General features: G+C 41.4%; 1 protein-coding gene across 1 annotated transcript; it reads right to left on the reverse strand.

The window, feature by feature from the left end:
* Window positions 1–4,827: 4,827 nt before the first annotated feature.
* Window positions 4,828–23,870, reverse strand: MICALCL (MICAL C-terminal like). The gene is made up of 9 exons (XM_009705563.1): window positions 22,601–23,870; window positions 21,932–21,966; window positions 15,453–15,547; window positions 13,989–14,130; window positions 13,308–13,400; window positions 11,262–11,355; window positions 7,297–7,396; window positions 5,976–6,049; window positions 4,828–5,012 (listed from the first exon to the last, which is right to left on the reverse strand). The coding sequence occupies exons 1-9, from the start codon at window positions 23,868–23,870 to the stop codon at window positions 4,828–4,830; spliced, it is 2,088 nt and encodes a 695-aa protein (XP_009703865.1).
* Window positions 23,871–23,970: the final 100 nt, after the last annotated feature.

Raw genomic sequence — 23,970 nt, forward strand, 5'->3', positions numbered from 1 at the left:
CTGATAACATGTTTCATCAATCAGTTATTTATAAATACTGGGCCAAGTTTACTTGCATTTACATCAGGCCTTCTCGAGATAGTTTTAGAAAAAAAAAATATGATTTTTTTCTTAATAAGCTTCACTTGTGCCTGTAATTTTGTACATCTGTGTTACATGAATATTCCAGCAAGTGCATTGCTGGCACACAGGGCCACCAGATCTCTTTTCATAGTTCATTGGAACCAACAGAAGAAACCACAATTTGTTCATAAATTTTAGGCAAAGAGATTTGGGTGAAATCCAGCAAACACCCTACTCATCGTGAAGTATTTGCCAGGATCTAGGGTCATGAGATGGCAGGAAGACTGCAGGGATAGTATTTGCATGCTAACATGGCAAACCCATGGTCCTAAACTATGCAAAAACTGTATGGCCCATGCAAAACCCAGCAGAGACAGCTTTAGATCTTAACAGTAGCAAAGTCTTAAAAGGTACGGAATCTCCAGCCTGCTAAGCCACATCTTGATACTTGCTCAAGCAAGAAAGAAAACAGAATATATCTTTCTGGAAAGAGTCTACTAAACTGAAGTGAAATTCTTAGTTGAAATCAGATATGCATTGGGCTAAAAAGCATAGGTTTCAAAGCGCAAGAGCTCTAAGTTTGTGGCCTGTGCCTGGAGAAACCTGGCCAAACACCCTAAAAATCAGTGAGACATTCCTTTACCTCGGGGGCAAATGGATTGATCTTGAGTCAAATAAAGGCTTACAAAATCATTTTCCTGAGGGATCTTCAGTAAATTCCTATGGTGGCATTTTTACTCACATCCTGCTCCTGGGCCAGCCAAGTCCTCCAGCTGTTGACCAGTTGGCCGAGAAGTCAATGTGGCTGCAAGGTTTTGAACATGGATAGAAGTTTGACATATCACTTCCAATAAACCCAGCAGGCAGGTAATTCCTGTGCAGTCCTGAGAACTTAAGTGTGGTGTTAGAGGAGTCAGCACCATGCCCACCTGCCTCTGAGGCACACAAGATGGAAGGGCATGACAATAGAAGGAAAACCTCAGTCCAAATATGTCAAAAATTACCTTGCCCTCTGAAGAGGAGCAGCTGTCCATCTGTCCCCTGAAGAGAACTATCAAACAGTTCGGAGTCATTGAGCAGGGGACAACAATGCAGGCACTAGCATAAGCCCAAATCTTGCTTATCCACTTCTCTCATCTCAAGCAGCACGTTGTCTTGCTCTGTAAGCCTCTCCTACTGGCAGAAAGCAACAAACCAAGATGACCTGATAGAGGTGAAGTTAGTGGAATTTGAAAATTGGCAATTAAGGTTTTGATCACTAATTCTTAGTGTCCCATGCAGTGACACTTTTCCTTCAAGGAGCTGTTATAATTTGTATGTCATGCCTAGGGAAATTAGGTGGTGACTTCCTATGTAAGAATGTGAGGAAGTTGTTGATCTCATGCAGTTTGCAACCTCTTGTGTTAAAGGTAGAGTCAAATGCCCTCTAACTTCAGGGTGTCATTATTCCTAAACTATAAAATGAATCTGTGAACTGCAAGATGGTGTGATTTACTTGCCAGTATATGAACTAAGAAACTGATATAATTTCTTATGTATAGATCTTTCCTAGACACACATTATTACCTTGTAGATGTCAGTGCAGAGAAATTGCAATGGAAATGATGCAGGGACTTCAGAGAGAGAGACATAATTTTATTTTTTCAAATAGAAAATTGCTCACATCTAGTCCATTTAGACATAGTCAATACATTCCAGCACATCACCGTATACCCAAAAATGACAGCGCTAAGGACTCAAAAATGAACAAATCCATTCTAAGTTAGTCAGTCAATTTACAGAAAAGATTGAGCAGCAGGAAGACTCATAACCCAAACAATGTTTAAATACATTGCTAATACAAGCCAACCATATTAAATTGACCTGTAAACAGTGCACATAGCTTCTCTTTTTTCCTCCCCCCCTTCTCTATTCTCACAATATATGAAGACCTGCTTTAAATGACTTAAGAGTTTATTATTTTTCTAAGTCACTTGCGCAGTACATGTTTGGACCTAGTCTTGCGAGGTACTTAATATCAGACAGGGTAACAGTAGCCTGACAGGTTTTTCCACCCAAGAGTGGACACACGTTTTTGGAGGGAGTATGTGTTTTGACCACATGGCATCCAGAAAAGTATCTTTTTAGCAAAGAATATTTCTGAGGTCCATAAAATGCTGATGGCCCTCAGATTCTGTTGACTCTAATACTCTCAAGAACTCAAAACTTTGGAGCTGAGAGGAAAGCACCCTTTCACATTTGGTTTTATAGCCGAACAGGTATCTGCTGTAAACTGAAACCTCAGGGTCTATATACGCTTCAGAGCAACTTGAACCTTACCGATCACAGTGTGTGCATCTCCCCTGGGCAAGCAGGCTGGTCTTGGTAGAGGAGAGCAATCTGCTCCTCAGGACTAGGGGCATCATGTTTCTCCGAGGCTACCCCTCCTCTTTGTATGGCAGCAACACTAAGGGGAATGGACTTTTTAGACTGTAAAAGTGAGGCAAAAAAAAACCCAGTCTTTGACTGATATAACTGGAGGTTTCTGCTGAATTCCCTTCCTGTGCATAGCACTGAGAAATTTGCTTGAAAACTTTTTAAAAATAGCTTGAAAGCATTATGACTGTTTTCTACAGAAAACTGTGGTAGATGTTCTAGACAGTCTTGTTCTACGGGATTACATGAGGCTTCTGGGAACAGTGATAAAATCCAGAAATTTTCTCCACAAAACTGGAAATAACAGCAGATCTCAACAGAGAAAATTAAAACATTTATTGCTGCCCTGCCTCCTCCTACTTTGTGTCAATCTTAAGTAATAGAGTTAGTTTAAAAGTCAATCCCTGCAATCCATCTCAATAAAAAAGTAATCCGCAGATCAAGTATGCTTAGCTTATGAATGGCAGAAAAAAACATGTCTGATGGTAATTTTGGAACACATTCAAGGATTCAAGTCTTTCCACTGTGATGAAAGACAAATTTTATTGTTAAAGCCTTACTGTTATGTTTCAAGGGTATCCCTTCAAGTTATGGTAACTGAGAACATTGTTTAAAAAAAAACTTAATTCATATTTTATTACTAATTATTTACCAAATCGATAAAGCTATCTACAACGCACAGCTTTACCTATACTGTTAGAAATACACATTTATCAATCAAAATCAGAGACAACATCCAAACTGTAAAATATAACCAGACACTATTATCCTCTTTAACCAGCCTAATAAATAAATATAAATATATAAATATTGCAGAACAATAGTATATTCCTTGCACCAATTGAGATGTATTATTTATCTTTGGTGAATATTAAAGTCTTGCTTTTATCTTTAGAAAGGGTATTTTACATTTCTTACAATAGAGCAAAAATGTAAGACAATTCATAAATTATTGTGACAAGATCCAATGTGTCTGTTACCCTACAAGTACTTACCAAGAGGTGTTTTAGTTTAAAGCTTTGGTAACAGGAATGCTTCTAGCTTTGGCTGTACCATAGGCAACTGCTGCAAATTAGCACCATTCATGAAATAACAAGAACATCGTATCTTCAGATGCATGAGGTAAAATGATATTCAAAAAGAAACAGTCTTTCAGTTTCTCCTTGCTTTTTCAGTTTGAAAATCTAGTGCATCACACATACACTTGGGGATACTACCAATCTGAAATTGCAGAATTATCTCAGATTTAAGAAAATACTTAAATTACACTGAATACTAAGGAGAATTTCTGCACAGCTGCTTTGCCAGTATCTACAAATGCATGTACAAAAAAGACAGGAGATAGTTCCTTTAAGCAAAAAATATGCGTATATTCTTAGGCAGCACAATAAATGTAGTTTAAACATACCCAAGATATTTTCTGTCAAATGTTGACAGTACAAGCTCAACATTTTTTGCAGTCTTTTTGAGGAATTATTCTCAGGGAGATCTTTAACTGCTACACCACTCATCACATACCATGATACTATTTGTGATGTGTTTTATAAAGCAATTGTAAAGCCTACCCTATAAATACTAATTGGGTCTGGATTACTATTTTTAAATTATCATTTGGCATATTTTAGAGACCTTAATCTGTGAGAAACAAAAGCTTTTTTGAGCATGTAACAGTTTTAAGGGTAGTCACCCCTTTGATAATCCCTTACCATGTTACAAAATGTAGGGATTTAATATTGCTTTCACTTCTTGTTCAAAAATACATGGTGCATTACAACTTACAAATACCTGGAAAATTAATTTCTGAAATTGCATTTACAGTAGTTTTAATGAGTGCTTATATGTAGTTATTAGTCAAACGGCTATTCCTCCACCAGAAATAAAAACTACCCATGTTTTTATATGAGAAACTTGCTTTCTGAACTTTAAATAGTTCACCATGGCTTGGCTGTGCCAAATATTAACAAAACCACATACAGATTCAAACAAACAGATGGAAAGTAATGACATCTCAAAAATACTAAATCATTTCATCATGTTTCTCAGAAAGTCTATTCTCAGCATTAAAATAAAATTCCAAGAAAACAACAGAGCTCTGATTTCCCTTTCACAGACCCTGATGCCCATCAGACAAGTAAATTCAGTCTTATTCTGTATTCTGGTGATCCTTTAAGCTGATAGTGAAATGACTCACTCCGGTATGAGCAAAAGAACTGCTTAAGAGCTTTTGACAACAAAACAACCTGTTTCCCAAATAAACTGATTTTAAATTTGAATTCCTTCATTTTTCAGAAGACTGTATCTCCATGACTACAAATATTGCTGAAATCATGTTTATGTGCATGTGGCTGTTTAAATCCTGCTCAGCTGATAGCCTCTAGATAATATAATGCTTTCAAAGTGCTCGTCTTCTGCTTTTTCTTTCACTCTCTGCTCCTCTAAGGTAGACACAAGTTTGTCCCTTTCTTCAACCACTTTCATCATCTCAGTAAAAATTTCATCCTCCTCATTCAGATCCATCTCATCTTTAAGGCTGTCTAAAAGATCACAAAACAAGAGGTTAAAATCCAGATCGCTCTGTTGTTACACTTTGCATTTTAACTGTTGGTGTACAGCTTGAATTAATATTATAGTCAGTGACAAATGAAGTCAATAGCAGTTAATATTTTTCATGTTACAGTTCAGGGAAGATTTCTCCTGCATTTCTGCCATTTAAGGTTGACCATTAAGGCTCCTGATGTCTAGAGTAGATATTTTAACAAAACTTAGAGTGAAAGGGGTAGGAAGAGCACTACTTGTTTATAAAAACATTTAAGCTGGAAAGCCCTTTTTAAGCTAATTAATTAAAAATTAATTTAAATTTCATTTATAAGGTAAAAAGCCCAACCATCTAATGTAGTACCTGTAAGAAAACAGAAAGTGTTTTTCGGAAAATATATTGAGAACTGCCCTCACTTACAATCCACATGCTTAGAACACAGCAGGCTATTTTGGGGTATTCAGTGCCATGTAACCCCGCTTCCCCCTGCATTCCTCCTCCCCATGCTCTCTTTTCTAATATCAAATGAAAGGATGAGCCCAAACTGTAATCCCAAGTACCTAAAAGCAGTTCCAAAATACTGTGGTAACCAGTAATGCTACAGTTAACATAAAAGCAGATAATCTCTTTTGTGTTTAGGTGGTTGAAGAAATTACTTTCCACTGCTGCCCATCATCGCATGTTAGCTGGATGATGCTGCCTGCACAGCACACTTCGTGGAATTACATGTGTGAGTGTTTCTGATCCAGTTCAGTGTAAAACTGGGCAGGCTAGCTTAGCTGTCTTCACTAGAAGTCAGATGAGATTATCTCTCAAGTTGCATTTTGCTGGTTGAGCTGCACTCACAGAAGAGCACAGGAGGAAGAGCCTCAGCCAGTCTGGTCCTTTTTGGAGCAAGCAGGGACTCGTATGGGCATGGTCTATCACTGTGGGCTGGAGCATACTCTCCCCTTCGACTTACCATCAATGGCCATTTTCTCTCTCAGCTTTTGTTCCAACCTGCTTTGATGGTCCTCCAGTTCTAGCTCTTGGGCTCTAGGTACAATAAAAAGTACATTAAAGAATAAACTTTTTTTAATAAAGACATGTATGTTAATATTATTTCAACCAAGAGATTCTGTGTTCTGTTTATCCAGTACTTTCTCCTCATGGGCAGTAAAGGCTGAAAGGTTTGCCTGTGCCTACAGTGCCACAGCAACACCAGAAGTACCACTACCGCCTTTTGCGTTGTGTATCAGATTAAGCTCCCTCGTACATTGCAAGACTTAAGGCTTTAACCAGCTGTGCTTTGCTGGTGACACCCACAATGTGATTCTGGACAGGACTGAACACTCCCACACAGGAAGGGCCCTGCCAGCCCCTCTGCACAGGAGTCCTGAGGCAAGGGAATTAACACATGTGGACACATCCAGACAACACCACTTTGTGTCCTGCAGTGATAAAAGCCGTCTCCTTTTGCTTTTTTAACTCTGCTTTGCAGACACTGTGAGCAGGAAGCTTTGCTTCCACAACACCCAATGACAATCGAAGGGGAAAGAAAAGGTTTGGCCCCTGGCAGCATCAGCACGGCTGGGGAGAAACTGGAGTGCGGCTGGAGGTAGTGGCTGGGCTGCTGCTCCGCACACAGCGCGGGGGGCTGACCCAGTGATAGGGACTGGAGAAATGGCAACGAGCAGCCTGCACCGGTGGGAAGTCCAGGGGTGAGTAGTGACCGCTGCAGCTCTCACTGCCTTCCCTCACTGCCCAGAAACAGTGGAGAAAATAGCTGAGAGTCACCTCCACCCATCTGTTGAAGGTGTTTCCAAGGAGGCGAGGTGAGGGAGCTACAGCCAATATTGTTTCCATCAACCACAAACAGTTTCCATCAACCACAGACGGTTTTTATTTGCTTGGTGTATCTGCTCGTTTCATCACTGTAGTGAATGCCTAGATCTTTTCTCCTATGTCCAATAAAAAATGAGATAAACTTGTCAGACTATTTTTCTTCCACAGAAGAAAGTGCCCCAGTGTTCATTAGACTCACATTATGCAAAGGCAGAGCATCTATATGCTATACTGGTTTAGAGTATCATATAGGATTGAAATAATTGAACCACTGCGAGAGGGAAGGATGAGGAGGGCTCAACTGAAAATCTGTGTTCAAAACAGATTGTAGCTACTCTGGGTATGTTTATTCCATGACAGACTCAAACTGCAGCACGCAGCAAGGTGTTCAGGTGTCCTGTGAGTAGTTTTCCCCTCTCCCCTCCCCATCTTTAGTACTAATGCTTGTCCTTACTTACATGATCAGGAGCTCAGACTCATAACGCATTAATTTGTTCTTCTCCAGGACCAGCTCAAACCACTCATGTAGCATCTGAGTTTCATCCTTTGTGCCTGAATCTGTTTGAAAGAGGAGACTTAAATGTGCATTACCACCTTTCCTTCCAATGCTCTTACCACTTAAGTTTACTTTAAATAGTACTCATTTGTAAGCCTAGGTGAGTTTAAACGTAGATTTTTTTTTCCTGTATGAAACTTACACATTAATGTCTGGGTATAACAGCTATAGATAGCATTCTCGTCTACATTTGGTTCAATGTTGTAGTTTATTGCAGTTAAAAATGCATTAGATTTAAAAACACTTTTGTTTTGGAAGGTAAGCTTTTTCTTTCAAATAATCATGTAGACGTTTTTATTGGGCACTTTTTCTTTCTCTCAGTTCTGCCTCTGATAACATAGTTTCTCTGTTGATACTGGACTCCAGCAGCTGAACTACATGTATAAATGGATATCCCATTAACACAATCAGACTTCAGGATGTAAATGTGGGCAAGGGTCAACTTAGTCCCTGCTTCCAGTGGGCACCAGACACACAATTAAATCCTCTACAAATTTCCATTCATTTGCCAACTGGTTTCTAAATCTACATCTGCTTTGAATGACGGGAAAGGCTGTGGGACAGGAGAAATCTAGTTTTACTGGGTGGTTTTGTAACACTTTGGGCCAGGGCATCACTGGTAGGCACTATACAGACGTGAAACACGAGATGGTCTCTCTCCCAAAGAGCTCACAGCTCGACTCTGCCTTGCTGAAGAGGAGAATGGATTTCTCTTTCATCAGGTGACAGCCTTTAGTGCTCCTAAAATGCCATCTGTACAAAAATCTTTGGCAATGAAGAACCCCTCAGTGCAAACTGAAATAAAAAAAGCCCTTGTTTTTCCTCCTTCTCCATCACACAGAATACCCTCCTCAAGTGTCCCTAGGTGCATTTTTTTCCCTGAGATTTTCAAATGTTTGTTAATAATGATGTTAATAGTTATTTAAGTCTGATGCAGTGCTTTATGACTTTCCAAAGGCAGAGCAAGCCAACGAAGTCTTTTGCGTAACACACTATGACAGATCTTTTTAAAGGTTAGAGGGAAAACAATTTGTGAGTTAGTTTTGTAAGCCATGCTGTTTTTTCCTTACAGCGCTGCTAAAGCAAAACTTTCCTCCTGGTTTAGCCAAGTCTCCTTTAACCTAGTTCCCATTTGAAAGTCAGATATTATTCTAATTACATCGTAGCTATTTCTATTTTCATCACTTTTGACGCAATGACAGGCTGCAGAGGAGTATTTACTGAACACTGCTCTCAAAATCTCAACCTTCTGACCCCCAGAGTGATGCTACACTGTCCCTCTGAACAGCAGTCACACAGTAAAGAGGGCTTGGCCAGTTTGCACCTTTTTAGAAACAGCTAAAGCTTATATTCCTTAATCCTACAGATTTTCAGCTGATTTCTTTTGACTCTGTTGAAAGTTCTGAGAAACCTTGGACATGCTTCTTATGAAATAAAAAACTAGCTGCAACATGTGCAGCTATTTGTTCACCTTTCAAAACATAGAGAGATTTCTTAACGTTCTCTCATCACAGATTTTCTTCTTTACCATCATTCTTCATAATTTGTTTAGTCAACTGATCGGTTATGCTAATTTCAGTGGAAAACTTGTTTCCAGATTTTTATTTCTATATTTTCTTTTAGGCAGATCTCCATAAGCCTCCACAAATGTCAGTGGAAAGCAAAGCAACAGCACATCAGTGATTTATTATTTGGTATTTCAAACCAGAATAAAGGGAATAACGGGCATGAAAAATTATTCATAGGACTGATATTATTTTTTTTTTTTTTAAATGCATGAATTGTTGTCACTACAATTAGAAGATCATCAAAGCCTCATTTTGCTCATCAGTCTTCATGGCAGTTGTTTTGCACCCACGCATGTTCTCGTCTAATTCAGTTGAGGAGCTAATGAATAACTCCCCCTAACAAAGGGGCCATTCATCCCAGGCTTACAGAATTATTAGGGGAGAGTTGCGTAAATGTCACTGAAGACTAGTGTTTGCAGGCCTGTCTCTAAATTTGGTTATTCACAACCTTTGCAGCTCAATATTACTGCTGAACTGTGATCGTTTTCTAATTACCTTAATAATACCTATTAAATCACTTGAATTGCATAAGCGCAGACCTGCTTAAATACAACTTAACCTAATAAACACTGGTCATTCATTAAACAATAATGCTCATTATTTTTAAGAAGGTTGAACAAAATATTAAACTCGCCAATTCCTGCATCATTACATGTATGTTATTACAAGCAACAAAGCACTCACACTTTGAGAAACTTACAGCTTCATGATTTTGCACCGGAAGAGTTATTGAGAGACAGTAACATCCTACGTTTTAGTATCTGCCCTATTTGTAACTGGCCACCTACACACAAACAATCAACGGGGAGAAAAAAAATAGTACTTTCACCTTAATGAAGGCAATCCAATTACTAAGGATGGGAAGAGGGGAAGAGAATGAGAAGCATCAATCTCTTGGCAGACAGCCTTCTTTAAGAAACCCGACTGTCAAAACAGCAAAACCAAGAGGTGGCTCTAGGCCATTTATCCTGGTATTCAGTGTCCATCCCAAGAGTTAAAAGCCTCTTGTCCCTCTATATTTTTGAGGTTTCTGAAAAACAACCACTCTTGTAGGACTCAGCAGTAAAGAAAAAAGCTAACACTCCAAATCCTCAAAGTCTTTTTAGCAGACTTTCTCACAGGCGGTAAGGTGGGTGGCATTTGATAAAAGGTTATGTTTTCATTTAAGAAAAAAGATGCTAGCCTTTTAAATAACATTTGAAATAGGCTGGCACTATCAATTATAGGAAATTAGTTAATAAATATAAAAGGTTGGGCAAATGCTCTCTTGCTGAACTGATTATTTCAGTGTTAGAATAGGGGTGATAACTGCTAAGAATATGGCATTAAAAAAGCCAGCAGAGATTGTGCTCGGTTGCCTAGCTAAGACAACAACAAGATCAGGTGTCAAAACATATCTAGGTTTTCAGTGCTGTGCAACTGCCTGTCATGAAAGCACAAGGTTCAGCTTTCTAGGACAGAGGTGAATAAAGACATGTTTGCAATCAGGTTGTTGGCTCCCCAGAGTCCTTTCAGCACAGAACCGCAGCCCCCTCTGAAGTCCCTTACACGCATGGTTCACACTCCCATTCCCATTTTGAGCCTGGCGGGAGCCCCCAGATGCCCCATCCCTCTGCGGGAGGTCTCCCCACCTTCACCCCATGCGTGCTGGGGAGCAGTGGCAAGGCTGGGCTGGCGGGAGGATGCTGCAGTCCTGGGTGCTTGGGACTGTCGGATCAGGCAAGGGAAAACCTTGCCTCCGACCGGGGCCAGGACAACATCCCTGTTATCTTCTACTCACTGGGGGAAAAGCTGCGTGGTTCAGGTCTGTGTGTCTGCATGCTGCTGTTGCTATAGCGTAGCCACCAGCTCTAATCGTATTAATGGCATTTCACACTCTGGGAGAAGTCATTAAGGACTCTGTTACTAGGCATGGGCTGCTGCTGGCTTGGTAACTGAGATACAGCTCCTGGAAACCTCACTGGTTCCCTCCAGAAGATGAAATTAAGCTCAGGATGGGATTTTAAAAAAGGGGGGGGCGGGGTGGGGGGTGGGAAGTGTAGATTGAGGTTCAATAGCAAGGGAAATAATTCCAAACCTGTGATAACCAACAGAAAATTTATAGCATTCAGCATAAAGGTGCTTGAACTAACAGAGTTTGAGGAAACAGATAAGCAATGATTTTTGTCCTTCCAGTTATTGTTTCATTTCAGATTTTGCACTGAACTCTATTTCTATGACAATTATTAAAAACCCTCTGCTTTGAAAATGGTTAAAAAAAGCCACCACCAAACAAAAAAAACCCCCACTGCTTCATTACCTGATTCTCCTCTTAGTTCTCTCTCCAGTTTGACACCAAAAATCTCCAGAGCTCTTTGTCTTTCCTCCAATTCTTCTAGTTGGCGTTGGACTGCCTGCAAAATTGTAATGATGTAAAAGCTACAGACATAGCTTAAATATTCAGAGACAATAGACGGTCTCAGCGGTTAGAGAAACAGCTTGAAAAGGTCTCGGAGGAGTCACAGGATTTGCAAACTCATTGAACGTATTAGGCGCCTAAGCAATTTAATAATTCCACTAGGTATCTATCTACATTTTTATGTGGGTACGTATCGTAGGTACTAAAAGAACCTCAGTTTTTCTGAACTTTAGCTCTCCTGTTGTAAAACAGAGATCATAATGTTCCTGTGTCTCACAAGGTGTGAGAAGTCAATACCTTACACTTTCAGAGGTACATATTCTGAGATGCTACATGAATAAAGCTCATATAAATATTGCAGGTTTACAGCTAGAAAGCTTTGCTAGCTATTTTCTTTTCCATGGGGTTTTGTTGTTTGTTTTGCTTTCATATTTCACAAGCTTTTGACACAGGAGGGAAAGGATCTAATAGCAAAGAAGTGATAATTCAGTAGCACTTCAGGAAGGACTTCTACATTCACTGATCCATCCCCTTTTAAATAAGATTTTCAGAGGTGCCATGTGGATAATAGGCATGAAACACCTTAAAAGGTTGAATTGTCAAAGACAGACGCTCAGCAGTTCCCATTTCAGGCTGTGTTAGGGCATACCAAGCCAAGCCCTCAGGAACAGCCTAACAAAGACAAAACATGGTTCAAAAAGTTTGGCTTTGATTCTTTACCGAAGCAGTAAAATAAGAGAAGGCACGTATACATCTAATTTTAACTTGAGATAATTTACAATTCTCAGATAAAAACTATAACATAGTTGCTCTTGCTTTGGATTAAATAAGATACTATTTTTTTCCCCATGGGTTTTGTTGTGTCAGGGATTTTATAGTAACGGCTAGATATTAGCATTTTCTAAAATCCACTGTCTGAGTCAAAGATAAAATTTCTCTCCTTTTCAGTAACACATTTTGCAAAGGCAGTAATGTCTACAGAAACAGAGATTTCAGATTCACATCTGAAAAACAACTCACTGGTTTTCTTTTTTAATTTAGTATTGGTACAGAAGTAGCAAGTGGAAGCTCCATCCAAAACTGTCCACCTGCTATAGTAATACAACAAGATGATGGACAACTCTGCCTTCAGAAAGCCTGCCCTCCCCACTACCATATCTTGATTACCATTATAACCTGAATTAATGAGATTAAATCTAGCTCAGGTTTCTCTGCCCTATGCTACAGTACAGACACACACAAAAAGTGGTAATGGCCACATAAGCCATTAAGTTGTCTCTGTGTGTGTGTGTGTGTATATGCATATACATATATGTGTGGTAAGTGAAATAGATAAACCTGAAAATTTTGACACCTGAGAGAACACAGTCTGAGATCAAGTTGTGCAGAAGTGCATTCCCAAATTTTTGAACTGTAATTGGAAATAATAAAACATTAGCAGAGTCCAGAGATTTTCCAGCATTTTCTGAAGAGCAGGGTCCATATAAAGTGAAGTTACTGTGCATCGTTAAGAAAAAAAAAGGTTCATTTTCGTTGTTATGGCAGAGAGAGAACAAAAACCATCACTGTATTTTCGTACCCTCCTGTGGTACATAGTGGCAATAGCTGAGCTTCTTACATTCTCAGGGCTGATGTTATTTGCCCTTTCTATCTCCTTCCCTCTCTTCAAAGTATTCTTCTCTTATTGCCAGTCACTATTCTCTCTTGCTCCTCATACACAATTACAAAATTACAATGATCTCCTGGGGCACATGTGGATTTGTCACATAGAGAGAGATGCAAGGCCCTGCCACATTCATCTTCCTGCCCCTGATGGTTTGGGGGGATTTCAACATCGAAGGCAGTGAGGAGCGAGGGGAGGTGCAGAGCCCACAGCGGGTACCCCCTGTTCTTGCTAGTCACTCTTGGGAGACAAGTGGGAGGGACATTTGCGAGCTACGTTTTCACCTGTGCTTTGTGAAGCCTCTTCAGCTCCTCTTGTTTAATCAATTGCTTTGTCTCCTTCTCCAGCTTCCTTCTCCTTCTGAGAGCCCTTTTTGCCTACAAAAGAGAGAGAGGGAAAAAAAAAGGCAATCAAAGCATAAGTATGCCATTACAGGTTTCCTCAAACCTTCCCCAAAATCACAGAACTGTTGAGGTTGGGAGAGACCTCTGGAGATCATCTAATCCAACTCCCCTGCTCAAAGCAGAGTGAGCTATGGCAAGGCGCTTGGGGCAACCTCACTGAAACAAAAATATTCATGTAGGCATATTTTCATGCATTTTCCCACATTGACTTTAAATCATTACAAGCTCTTATTGCAACTCTAAGTGAGTGTGAACTGTGTCTATCAATGCAAAATGTCCGAATCATAAAGTTGACTATATACAACGTACTGCTATACATGGCTTCTGCAGACATCACCATGATCAGGCGAGAAGCCAGGCACAGGCAGGGTGAAGCACCAGTTTAAGGCAACTCAGCCCATTTCTACTGCTGTAGCTGCTAAGTAGTAAAACTCACTTTGGATCACTTGTAACACAGCAAGAGGGATGCATCCAAAAGGAAGAGCCACCATAGGATACTACCTGAAGCCCTACGAAACCTTCCCCAATGCCATTCCTCTACTGCATCACAGAGGTTTTTGCCTTTCCCTGGGGCACCCGTCGCCGCTGCCGGGAAAGCGGGGCAGCACGTGCTGCAGGGCTGGCCGAGGCAGCCGCCTGCGCTTGCTCCGTCTTGCCCTTCACCCAAGCTATCTGGCAGCGCTTCAGGGCTACGGTTTTCCCACTTTGGAGAAGACAGAATATATGAGCACTGTAGACAAGAAGATTAAAAAACTAACAAGCCAGGAAGCCACTAAAATTTTTCCCACCAAATTTTGCCAGAGAAAAACGGTGGTACTGGCGAAATAGCAGCCAGGACTGGCATGAAAAGCGGTGCTAGGAGGCAGCTGAAAGAAACAAGCTGAGCGGGGAACGTGCATCAAAACCGAGTCACTGCTAATGCCCGTGCGCAACAGCTGTTCGTTCACCCCGTTTCTGGGTCCGGCCTGTCCCTGCGGCTGCCTGAACCGTCTGGAGTTGCTCCTATCCAGTTTTCTCCCATGTCTCCCTTCTTTCCTCTATTTTGTTTAAACTTTGTTTAATTCACCATAATATTATCTTACTATAGATTGTCTTTCCTGTAACATGGAAGATGAATGATGAATTCTGACATCCCAGTACATCCTGACACAGAGCCACTGGCAGGACGTGCTGCCACACATCACCGTGCTTCTGCCTCGTGGTATTTTGGTTCCTCTGGAGCTGTGCAACTGGGTTTCCATTCAAAGCCCAACTTAGCTTTCAGCTCGACTGTTTTTTTCAGCCTATCGGGCAGCCTCTTGCATTGCTCTCCTCCCCCCCCCAAAGGCAATGAATCAAAAGGCTACCTCTTACTATTAATTCCACTTACTGATATTCCCCCTCCGCAGGAAAGAGGTAAACACATTTCTGATGAGCTATTCAGGCAATAAAAGCTCTGTTTCTTCACATCAGAGGTAGGTACCAAGAGTTCACTGGTGCTTTAACCCCACAGGAACCAAGGTAGGGCTGGCAGACCTGGCTGCGCAGCCGGCCCTTTCAGCGTACGGGGTCTGGGTGCGACTTCGTGGCTCACGCAGTCGTGCTGATTAGAACAAACACAGTGTTTTCCATGCAACCTGCCTGAGCACTTCTCAAATGAAGTTGTATTTCCCCAAGGGAAATCGGCATCTGTTTGGTTTAATTTTTTCAATAGTTTGCTTGTTGGGCTACATATTAAAGCCACTTAACAATGCAGCTTCAAAGTGGTTTCAGTGAAACATGTCTGTTTGTCAAATTAAGACCTCCTCTGTCAATGCTGGTGTAACCTGGGGGAATTAAAGATCCAAAGGGGAAAAAGAAATTTTTACGTTCATCTGTCTTAAAGAATTTTAATGTATTTTCTCTCCATGACACATAACCTCCACTGATAAAACATTCCAATCCTCACTTTAAGAAATTGCAGTCTGTTTTAGAACAAATTCATATGATGAATCTTAAATACAGTCCAACTGAGGAAATATCTTTCTGTTTCCAAGTCAAGATTACCTTGTGTGGTAATGAAGCCTTGGATTCAAATTCATCACCAGAGGAAGACGTAGAATACTCGGTAGCTTGTTTTCTGACAGGTAGGTGTTCACATCCTAAAATACAGGAACAAAACAGTGAAGCAAAAAATACTGTTCTTTACCTTACACAGACACTTTGCACCTGCCCTGAGTTCTAATCAGCAGCACCTAGAGCAATTTGGAAATTTGGTTGACAGCATTAATTAAATTTTTGATCCCTGTCAAAAACTGTCTGTGTATATTTGATTTTTTTCAGGTATTACATACAAATAAATTAATTCCTTGAGCACCGTGCATGTAGCATGCTGTTATGAATGCACACAACATTCATTAAAATGTATATCTGAAGTTAGCCATATTACCCAAATGATTGTGTAAGGCTCACTATACAGTGTAATTGAATGCAAAAAGTCTGAGCCAGCTCTTAAACAAATTACCCTTATGTGGCTTGTAGCATCTGGCACCCATTTTTACTACATGACATCTGCTCAGTGTAAAATAGTTGGCGTCAGAATGTCTGGTCATATAAAAAAATCACAAATGTAATCAGAAGCAAATGGACTAAGAGAACAAGGCTTTATCACACAGCCTCATGCAACATAAATATTTCATTAATTATGTCTAAACAAACGTCACTTATTTTTCTGCTTTAGGAATATTATCACATCATTGAACTGTTGATTAAAATGCCATAATAAGTCAGGAAAATCCATACATCACAACAATGCACTCCATAAGGAAAACTCAAAGGCTGCCTTTGGAAGAAGCATGCTTTCAGAATTATAAATTAAATTACATTTAATTGCAGCAATTTTATCATGCCTGTTTTTCCAGCATCTTGTTTCAACTGCGTGTAAATATTTGAATTTCTTCTTAATTTGTCTAATTCATAGCTTCATTCTCTTTATTTCAGAAAATAAAACCACTCTTGGAACATCTGTCTCTATGCTTCAACCTGCTACAGGGTTAATGATTAACAGCTGGGCAACATCTTGGAAATGTACATTATTTAAAGCTAACAGTGCCATTTTTCTTTGTATCTGCAAGGTAACAGTTAGCTTTCTATGTGCAAGTTGTATTCAGATTAAAATCACTTCCCATTCTCCCAGTGTAAATGTTTCTTCTTTGCCTTGTCCTGGACCCCAGTCCTAAAGTAGGACTTCTGTCTCGAGCCCTAATTTAAAATCAGGATCCATGCAACACGTTCATCCCAGACGCTAAAGCACTAAAAGCAAATCCAAGTAATCTGAGGCAGAAATTCTGACTTTTCTCACCAATCTCAATTTTAGAAGCACCCAATCCTTGTGCTCAGTGAAGCTGCGAGCTCAGAGGGTCCAGTGGAGCAGACGTGGGTCCTGCCACCCTTTCTGCAGGACAAGTCCTTGGGCAGCAGACGCCTGCAAGCAAAAGCAGGGAGGTGCAGTAGCCCTCCAGATGGGTCTCCAGCCTCCCAGGCCCAGCATCGCCCAGGCTGCCACCCCCCACCTCCCCTGGGGCACTTGAGGAGGGACACAGCTCCTGCTTGCTGACTTGCCAGGGACTCTCTGACAGCTCACGATTGCTGGGGTGACACCAGTGCCACGCACTGCCCCACGCTCTGCGGACAAGTGTGCAAATCCAGCTGGACTCCATCTCTGTTCCAAGAGGGACAGTCAGCCATAAAGCCCTTCCAGTGCAGGAGATGGAGGAAGGCACAGGGGGTATCAGTCACTACTTCCTTTGAGGAGTAACCTCACCTACCTTGCTTTTCCCTGTGCAACCAAAAGTTTGCAGTAACTACCCTGCGGTCACGCTGCTGGTGAAATCAAATTCCATAATATGCAAAGGGCAAACCTTACATCCCAGCAGGGCTGGAAACACAAACAATTACACGCTCCCTTTCTTCTCTCAGCTGTGGGAATAAGTGACTGCTTCTCCCGTTCTCCTCTTTGAATGATATCAATAATTTAAAAAGCATTACAAGGTCTAGAGGAAAAGCAGCCTGCTGTAACACAAGGGCACCTGCCTCCTCGTCGGGGGTATGACTCAGGAGCTGTTTGCCTTTCTGGGACAGAGAGAGGGTCAATGACTTCCCCAAGGACTTTCAAGGGCCATCTCATGAGCATGAGGAAGCCAATGTCTGTGCATGGAATAGATTCCTAACATCCGCAGTCCTCCCAATGCCCGTCTGCCATGGAGAGCCACGTATTTGCACCTTGTTCCATAGAGAAAAGCCATTCAGATTGCTCTGAAACAGCTCAGCCTTTCAAGGGACCTGGTACCCAAAGCCCTGTGAGATAACCACCATCCAACTGTGATCAGCAACATCCTTCATTGTCTCCACCTGAGAATCCTACTGGACGAAGGACCATGTGAAACCACTTGGTGATGAGGCATCTCATGGATCTACCTGTGTGCATTGACAGTTATGGTCTCTGTCACATTTACTGCATATAACATATCACAGCACTGATGTTCTCTGCTAATGTAATGTGGATAATTGAAGCATGGCCTCTCCAAGGAGGTGCCCAGAAACACGCAGCAAAGAGGGACAGAACTGGGATGAGAATACAGGGTTTTGGCTCCCAGATGTGTGGTTCTGCCACATTTCAGGGCTATAGAAACAGTGGCACAGTGCATTTCTTTCAACATTAAAAGGGCTGCCACTGAGTGCTCTACTCAACTGTTTTTCTTTGGCTATTTCCTTGTGGAAAGGACCAGAAATATGAGCACTTCGCTATGGCCTAAGTGTGCTGCCATTGAATGCCAACAGCGGTAAAACCCTCGCTGTATTCAGAGGGATCAACGGGACCAAAGGCCAATGCTCTTGAGAACCCCTCCCTTAAGATATAAATCTAAGGTACTGGTTTTTCTAGGAAACTTGAGGTCCCCTGAACAAAGAGGTTGAGAAGGTGATACCTGCTGTTAGACATGGGAGCACTGCTGATTGTCCTAGAGACTTATAGGGAAAACCACCCTGACGTCACTCTGCATGTCACAGCTCACCTCCCTTTCCTGGCGTGTTTTTGTGTCACAGTAATGGCAGTAGTCTAAATACACAGAAAGTCTTGGAGCAGAAACTGTTCGTAATGTTACATTAATCTGTTGGCTTCCTCTGGAAACGTCCAAGACTGCGTATTTTTGTAAAGTCCTTGGAGCTAATCATGACCACTTTAAGTACTTCAGTGTTTTACAAAAGAGAGAGCCAAAGCTACACGTCTCTCTCAGGGTACTGGTGTCCCAAACCAGGCAGGAATTGGCATGAGGTAGAAGATGAAAAGAAATGCCAGTAGAAATCAAGAGTGGCCTTGGCTATTTGGCTTCACATCTCTGCTTCTCCACAGATTTCTCATATGGTCTTAGGTACGTAATTTAATCTTGTAGTGCCTCAGTTCCCCTTGTAAAATATGAAATCACTGAGATGTCAGCTGGGACACAGTTAAGAACGTTGCAAACACAGACTTTCAGTGGTACAAAGGTAATGGGAACCATGTATGAACCTGATGCATTTGCAAGCAATCCCTTTTCAATCTAAAAGTGCACAAAACCTGCAAAGTGAGCTCATAACACACCTAATCTTCTCATCAGCTGAATTACTTGTCCTACTTAATGAAGTGAGCCATGTAAACAACACACAGTCACAAACTGAGTTACAATGACTCTCATCTCCTCTAAGGGATGATTCTAGGAATGTTTTCACATGATCCCTACTCTGTCAGGGACAGAAATATTCCTCCCTCGTCCCTATCGCTATGAAGAAGCAAACCCAGAGTCACAAACATCTGCCAATAACCAACCGCCTTCGTGGGCTGGTCTTCAGAAGGTCTGTCTGTAAGTCAAAAGTCACCTCAACCCTGGATCCACTACTGCATCTCATTATAAACACTGCTGACTGCAACTCTCTCGTACAACCTGGCTTAGCTCTCTTTTTACTGCTGTTTTTCTGTGGTGTTAATGATTTTTAGTATCTATAACTAACCTGGCACTTTGGCATTTTTTTGAAGTTCAAAAGGGCAAGTAGGCTTAGGAGAGAACGGTTAACCATCTGATTGATCAAGTTTATTGATCAAGTTTTTGTTTTGGTGGGGTTTTTTTTTGTTTGTTTGTTTGGTTGTTTTATTTTGTTTTTTAACTACAGGTTGGAACACAAAGGAGGAATCAAAGGATAAAAGCCTCAAAGATACTTGTGCAGTGAATCAAAAATCTGGAATTGCACCTAGAAACTCCAGTGTGGCTATTTGGGGACATTTGCATATTCTACAGGCAAACTTAGACTTCTTTTTTAAACCAATCTCTCACTGAAAACAGTGCATGAACCCCCATTACTTCACTAAGATTTGTCTAGATCCCACACAGGTAGTCTGAGCAGCTGGATCTCTGCACAGCCCAAAATTTCCAAATGGCTCTGAGGAATATCTCTTATAAAACAGAAAGAAAGTGTTAGCCAGAAAGCCTTTAGGTCAGGTCTGGATATCAGAAGCTGGAATGACCCATATGGAAGGTGTAACTGCAGGTGTAAATTTGAGCAACAGGCAATCTGCTGCTGAGTAATTAAGATCTCTGCTTCCTCATGCTGAGCTTCAGCTGGTGGCTGAATACTTGGCAGGAGATGACAGAAGGAAAGAATATAGTTTTAGTTTGGGCAGACACCTGGGTCTGAAATGCAGAAGTCATCAGCATAGGAAAGACATCTGGACATGTATTTGCAGGTAAAGTAACTAAGATAAGGTGTAGGAAAAGACAAGCAACATAACATAGAAGTAGGTGTGTAGGGTGACACTGAAGGTCCTTCCAGCCTGTCTCCAGCAGTGGACGTCTAAAGGAATGCTATAGGCACCGAGCAGTCATATGTGATTCCTCCCCTTAACCCTCACCCAGCCTCCAAGCATTTTTCATTTTCATTTCAGGAGCTTTCTAAATTGGAAGTGGTTTCTAAGCATTTGGTTAACCCTCAGCGAATTTCTCTTCAATGAGCTTGCTCAGTCTCATCTCAAGCCCATGGACTTTTATCACCCAGCTCATTCTTTGGCTCCACAAGCCAACAGCCCATCGAGGGAGAAAACACCAGTGTAATGTACAACCAACCATACTTGCACAGAACAAGTCTGTCTGGCTTCAAATAGGATAGAAAAGCCCTACTGCAAAGAGCCAAGAGGAGTACAAGAAAGCGCCTCATTAAATTGGCTTCTGCAAGGTGCCGGGAGTATTTTTTTTTTTCTTTAAAGAAAAATTTTTTCCTGACATTCATGGTAAATTTCAAGAGAGAAAAATAACGACATGTAATGTGAGCTAAAGCTTGTCATCAGTTCATGACTGAAGTTTGCCAAGCCTGGGCCTCAGACAAGTGCCAATATGAGACAGAAATGCCATTTTAGAGAGCCAAGCAGGACTTGGCTCTTTTACCAGTTTGATTTACTCAAATATGAACGGTTGAAAAAGTTCAGGGAACTGCAATGTTGAAACGTTGAAGACCACAGATTACTGGGCAAATGGCTAGATCAAAGCTGCATTTTTTGATTCTGAACAGACTTTGCAATGCCTATATTCAATAATTATAATAACTTAATAATTCCTCTTTTTGGCTTGCACAACAGAGGAATGCAACATATATTAAACAAGCATGTTTTTCCAAAATATTTAAAACTTAAATAGAGTATAGCATTATTCAAACCTTACAAGAACTTTTCCCATTTTAGTAGGAACACGACATACCAAATGTTGTAATACGTTTAGTTAAGAGCATGTCAGCTTGGCTTAGCTGATGGGTGATGACTGGGTATAGACTCAGAAAAAGCCTCCCATGTAAGACCACAGCATGACAAGTGTGAACACTAGCAGCTCTCTGTAGCTTCAGTCCTTAGCATCCTCTGGCTCAATGGGGACGCCTGGTTTTGCAAGTTGTTAGATAAAGGATGCTCCAAGAATCCAATCCAAAAATTCAGGAATGAGAGTGGGAGTTATTCTATCAATTTTAATGAGCTTCAGATCAGGTCTTTTATATACTGTCTATCCCCCTCGCAGTATGCAGTAGTTCTGAAGCAGAAAGGATGCGAGAAGGATCTGGCAGCTCACTGGGAACATTTCAGTGACCTCACGTTTTACATACAGGTTGTTATTTGAATGCTGCAGTACAGCAGCAATTTTGGGGTTACAGTTTCTGTTGCAATTTAATAAAGAAACAAACAGGTACATCAATAAAATTCAATAGGTTATTTAGTTAAATAATTGTGACTTTCTGCAGTAGGCTAGTGGAAAGATGGATCACAGAGAAAGGCAGGTGGGTGCAGCTTTCATACCTCATATTTCATACCTGAAACTGTGCTGCACTTAATTCTTTCTGAGCCTATGCTCAGATTACTCAGATTGCTCTTTGTCTGACATCAATATTTCTTAGACTCGTCTGCAATTTTAATACTAACCTTGTTCTTGCCAGCAAACATAAAAATTGATGCCTTTTAATCACCGCCTAAATAGACTTACAACTAGGTCAGAGTAGGTCAATAAGGCGCTATCTCCTCTCAAATAAAAGAACAAGGGAATATTAATGACACCGCAAAGCTCCCAAAAGTATGTCTACAGTTTGGTCACCTCGGCAGCAGACAGAGCTGAAGAGACACCTGCTGAGAAAGCACATGCACAAAGCAAAGCTTCTTGCTATCGCAACCATACTGCTTCAGTCTCTGAGCTCCTCGTGGAAAGAGTAGCAAATGTCCTGTACGCTGCACCGAAGTTTTTGGAGCTCATCCTTCTGCTTGCCCGCTGTACTCCCCCTGCCCCAACACCCTCAGTGTCACAGCAGCAGCTGCTCTGCACAGCATCCTGCTCGGCCTCACCGTTCCTTCCATCTCACCCAGTACATTTCCCTGACTCAAAGACATACGAACAGCAGCGAGCAGCAGACCAAACTTGGGTTCAGCAAGCTGTGCTCTGCTTGCAAATCCACTCTGCTCCTTTAAACCAGAAGTTAACTCCTAAACCTTAAGCAAAAAATACATTTATTAAGTCTTCCTATGTAGAAAGTAACTATAAATTAAACATAACATACAACAGGTATGCGTTGCATGATCACACACAGGTTTTTTAAATGTTAAGTGCTATTACTTAATAACAATATAATAAAAATAAAAATAATTCCACTCAGGTCCTCACCTGTGGAAGGATAACATAGCCTGTCTTCTGGAGAGCAGTCCTTCATGAAAGGCAGAGATGACACAAAGGAATTCCCTTCTCTGTCATGAGCTTTACTTCTCAGTCTACCGAAGAGCGACCCAAGAGTACCCTTCTGTGCAGAGTCATCCAGATTGTCCTTGGAGGTGTTCTTGGGCTCTGAAGATGAAAGGAGGAGGTACTTTTCATTACAGATAAACATGTCATCCATTGAAGCTCCTGGAGGAGTCTCTTTAAAGGTAAACTTTTCTAGGAGTCCTGGGACATCCTCCATCCTAGTGCCAGATGATTTCTGAGGTATACTGGTTGTCTTGGAAGGCCTGGTGTGAGGACTGTAGACAGGGAAGGATGCGTCCTTGCTGTAATCCCTTAGAGATCTCTCTTCAGAACTGACAGAAAACTTAGACGGATTTGAGAAAGGCTTCCCATTTCTTAAATATTCTCCTGCCCGCTCCCCTACTTTACGCTCCCGTGGCCGAGTATTATCTGTTCTATTATTGTTATTGTTCCCTTGGCTTAAGGAATAGCCAGGAGTACTGGGGAAGCTGAAGAAAGCTTGTTCTGAAGAGGCTTTGACTTTGCTGTCCGAGTCCTGCTTTAGTCCTTCTGGAGATGAGGTTAGAGGCTCCAAAATGGACCTTTTGATAGCACTGGCTATGAGCCTCAGTGGTGATTTTGGCCGGCCAGCTGCCTGCTCCCTGGCAACCGCACCTGGACTCCTCAGAGCATCTTTTGTGTCAACTGGCAAAGCTGGTGGAGCATCATCTGCAAATAACAGAGGCGTAGGATGACCAGATAGTTTGAACACATCTTTTCGCCAGTCAGCATCCTTCTCAGAAGTCCGCAGTGCTCCTTTGTTTTGATACCCTGGACTGGTTCCACCTAAGTCCATCCTGCTTGAATCATATGACAAGGGTCGCTGTTGAGTACAAAGCATCAGCCTCTTTTTTGTCTCCTTTAATTCTTGCTCCAGTTGTTCTTCTGGGTGCTTTGTGTTTTTGCCATCTTTCTCTTTCAAATCCAGAGATGGGAGCACTTTTGTCTTCCTATTAAAATCTTCTGGTTCAGAGGTATATTTCCAGTTTTTTTCCTTCCAGCTCTGAGCTGTGTATGTCCCAAGGTCACTCTCTGTATCTTCAGGCTCAGAAAAATCAGCAGCCAGTGTCCCATTCCCGGGAGGGGTCCGTGAGGAACCTCTGGTGCCGCTCTGAAAAGGACAATGGGGCACATAGAGATGGAAGTCTTCGGGCATCTCTCTGGCTTTCTCTTTTCTTTGAAATACTGGGCTGTAGGGTTTGAAATGTCCTCTTGTAATTTCTGGTGGTGTCTTGTAAGAAGCCAACTGTGAAGTG

This window comes from Cariama cristata, unplaced genomic scaffold, assembly GCF_000690535.1.
Source record: "Cariama cristata isolate BGI_N322 unplaced genomic scaffold, ASM69053v1 scaffold5588, whole genome shotgun sequence".
Lineage (NCBI taxonomy): Eukaryota > Metazoa > Chordata > Aves > Cariamiformes > Cariamidae > Cariama > Cariama cristata.

Coding starts and splice junctions, on each gene's coding strand:
- MICALCL (XM_009705563.1), bottom strand. CDS start 23,870: ATGCCCGAAGACTTCCATCTCTATGTGCCCCATTGTCCTTTTCAGAGC. Junction 21,967..22,600: donor GCTATGTTATCCTTCCACAG/GTGAGGACCTGA, acceptor TTTATTTGAGAG/GAGATAGCGCCTTATTGACC. Junction 15,548..21,931: donor TGACCTACTCTGACCTAGTT/GTAAGTCTATTT, acceptor CCTGTATTTTAG/GATGTGAACACCTACCTGTC.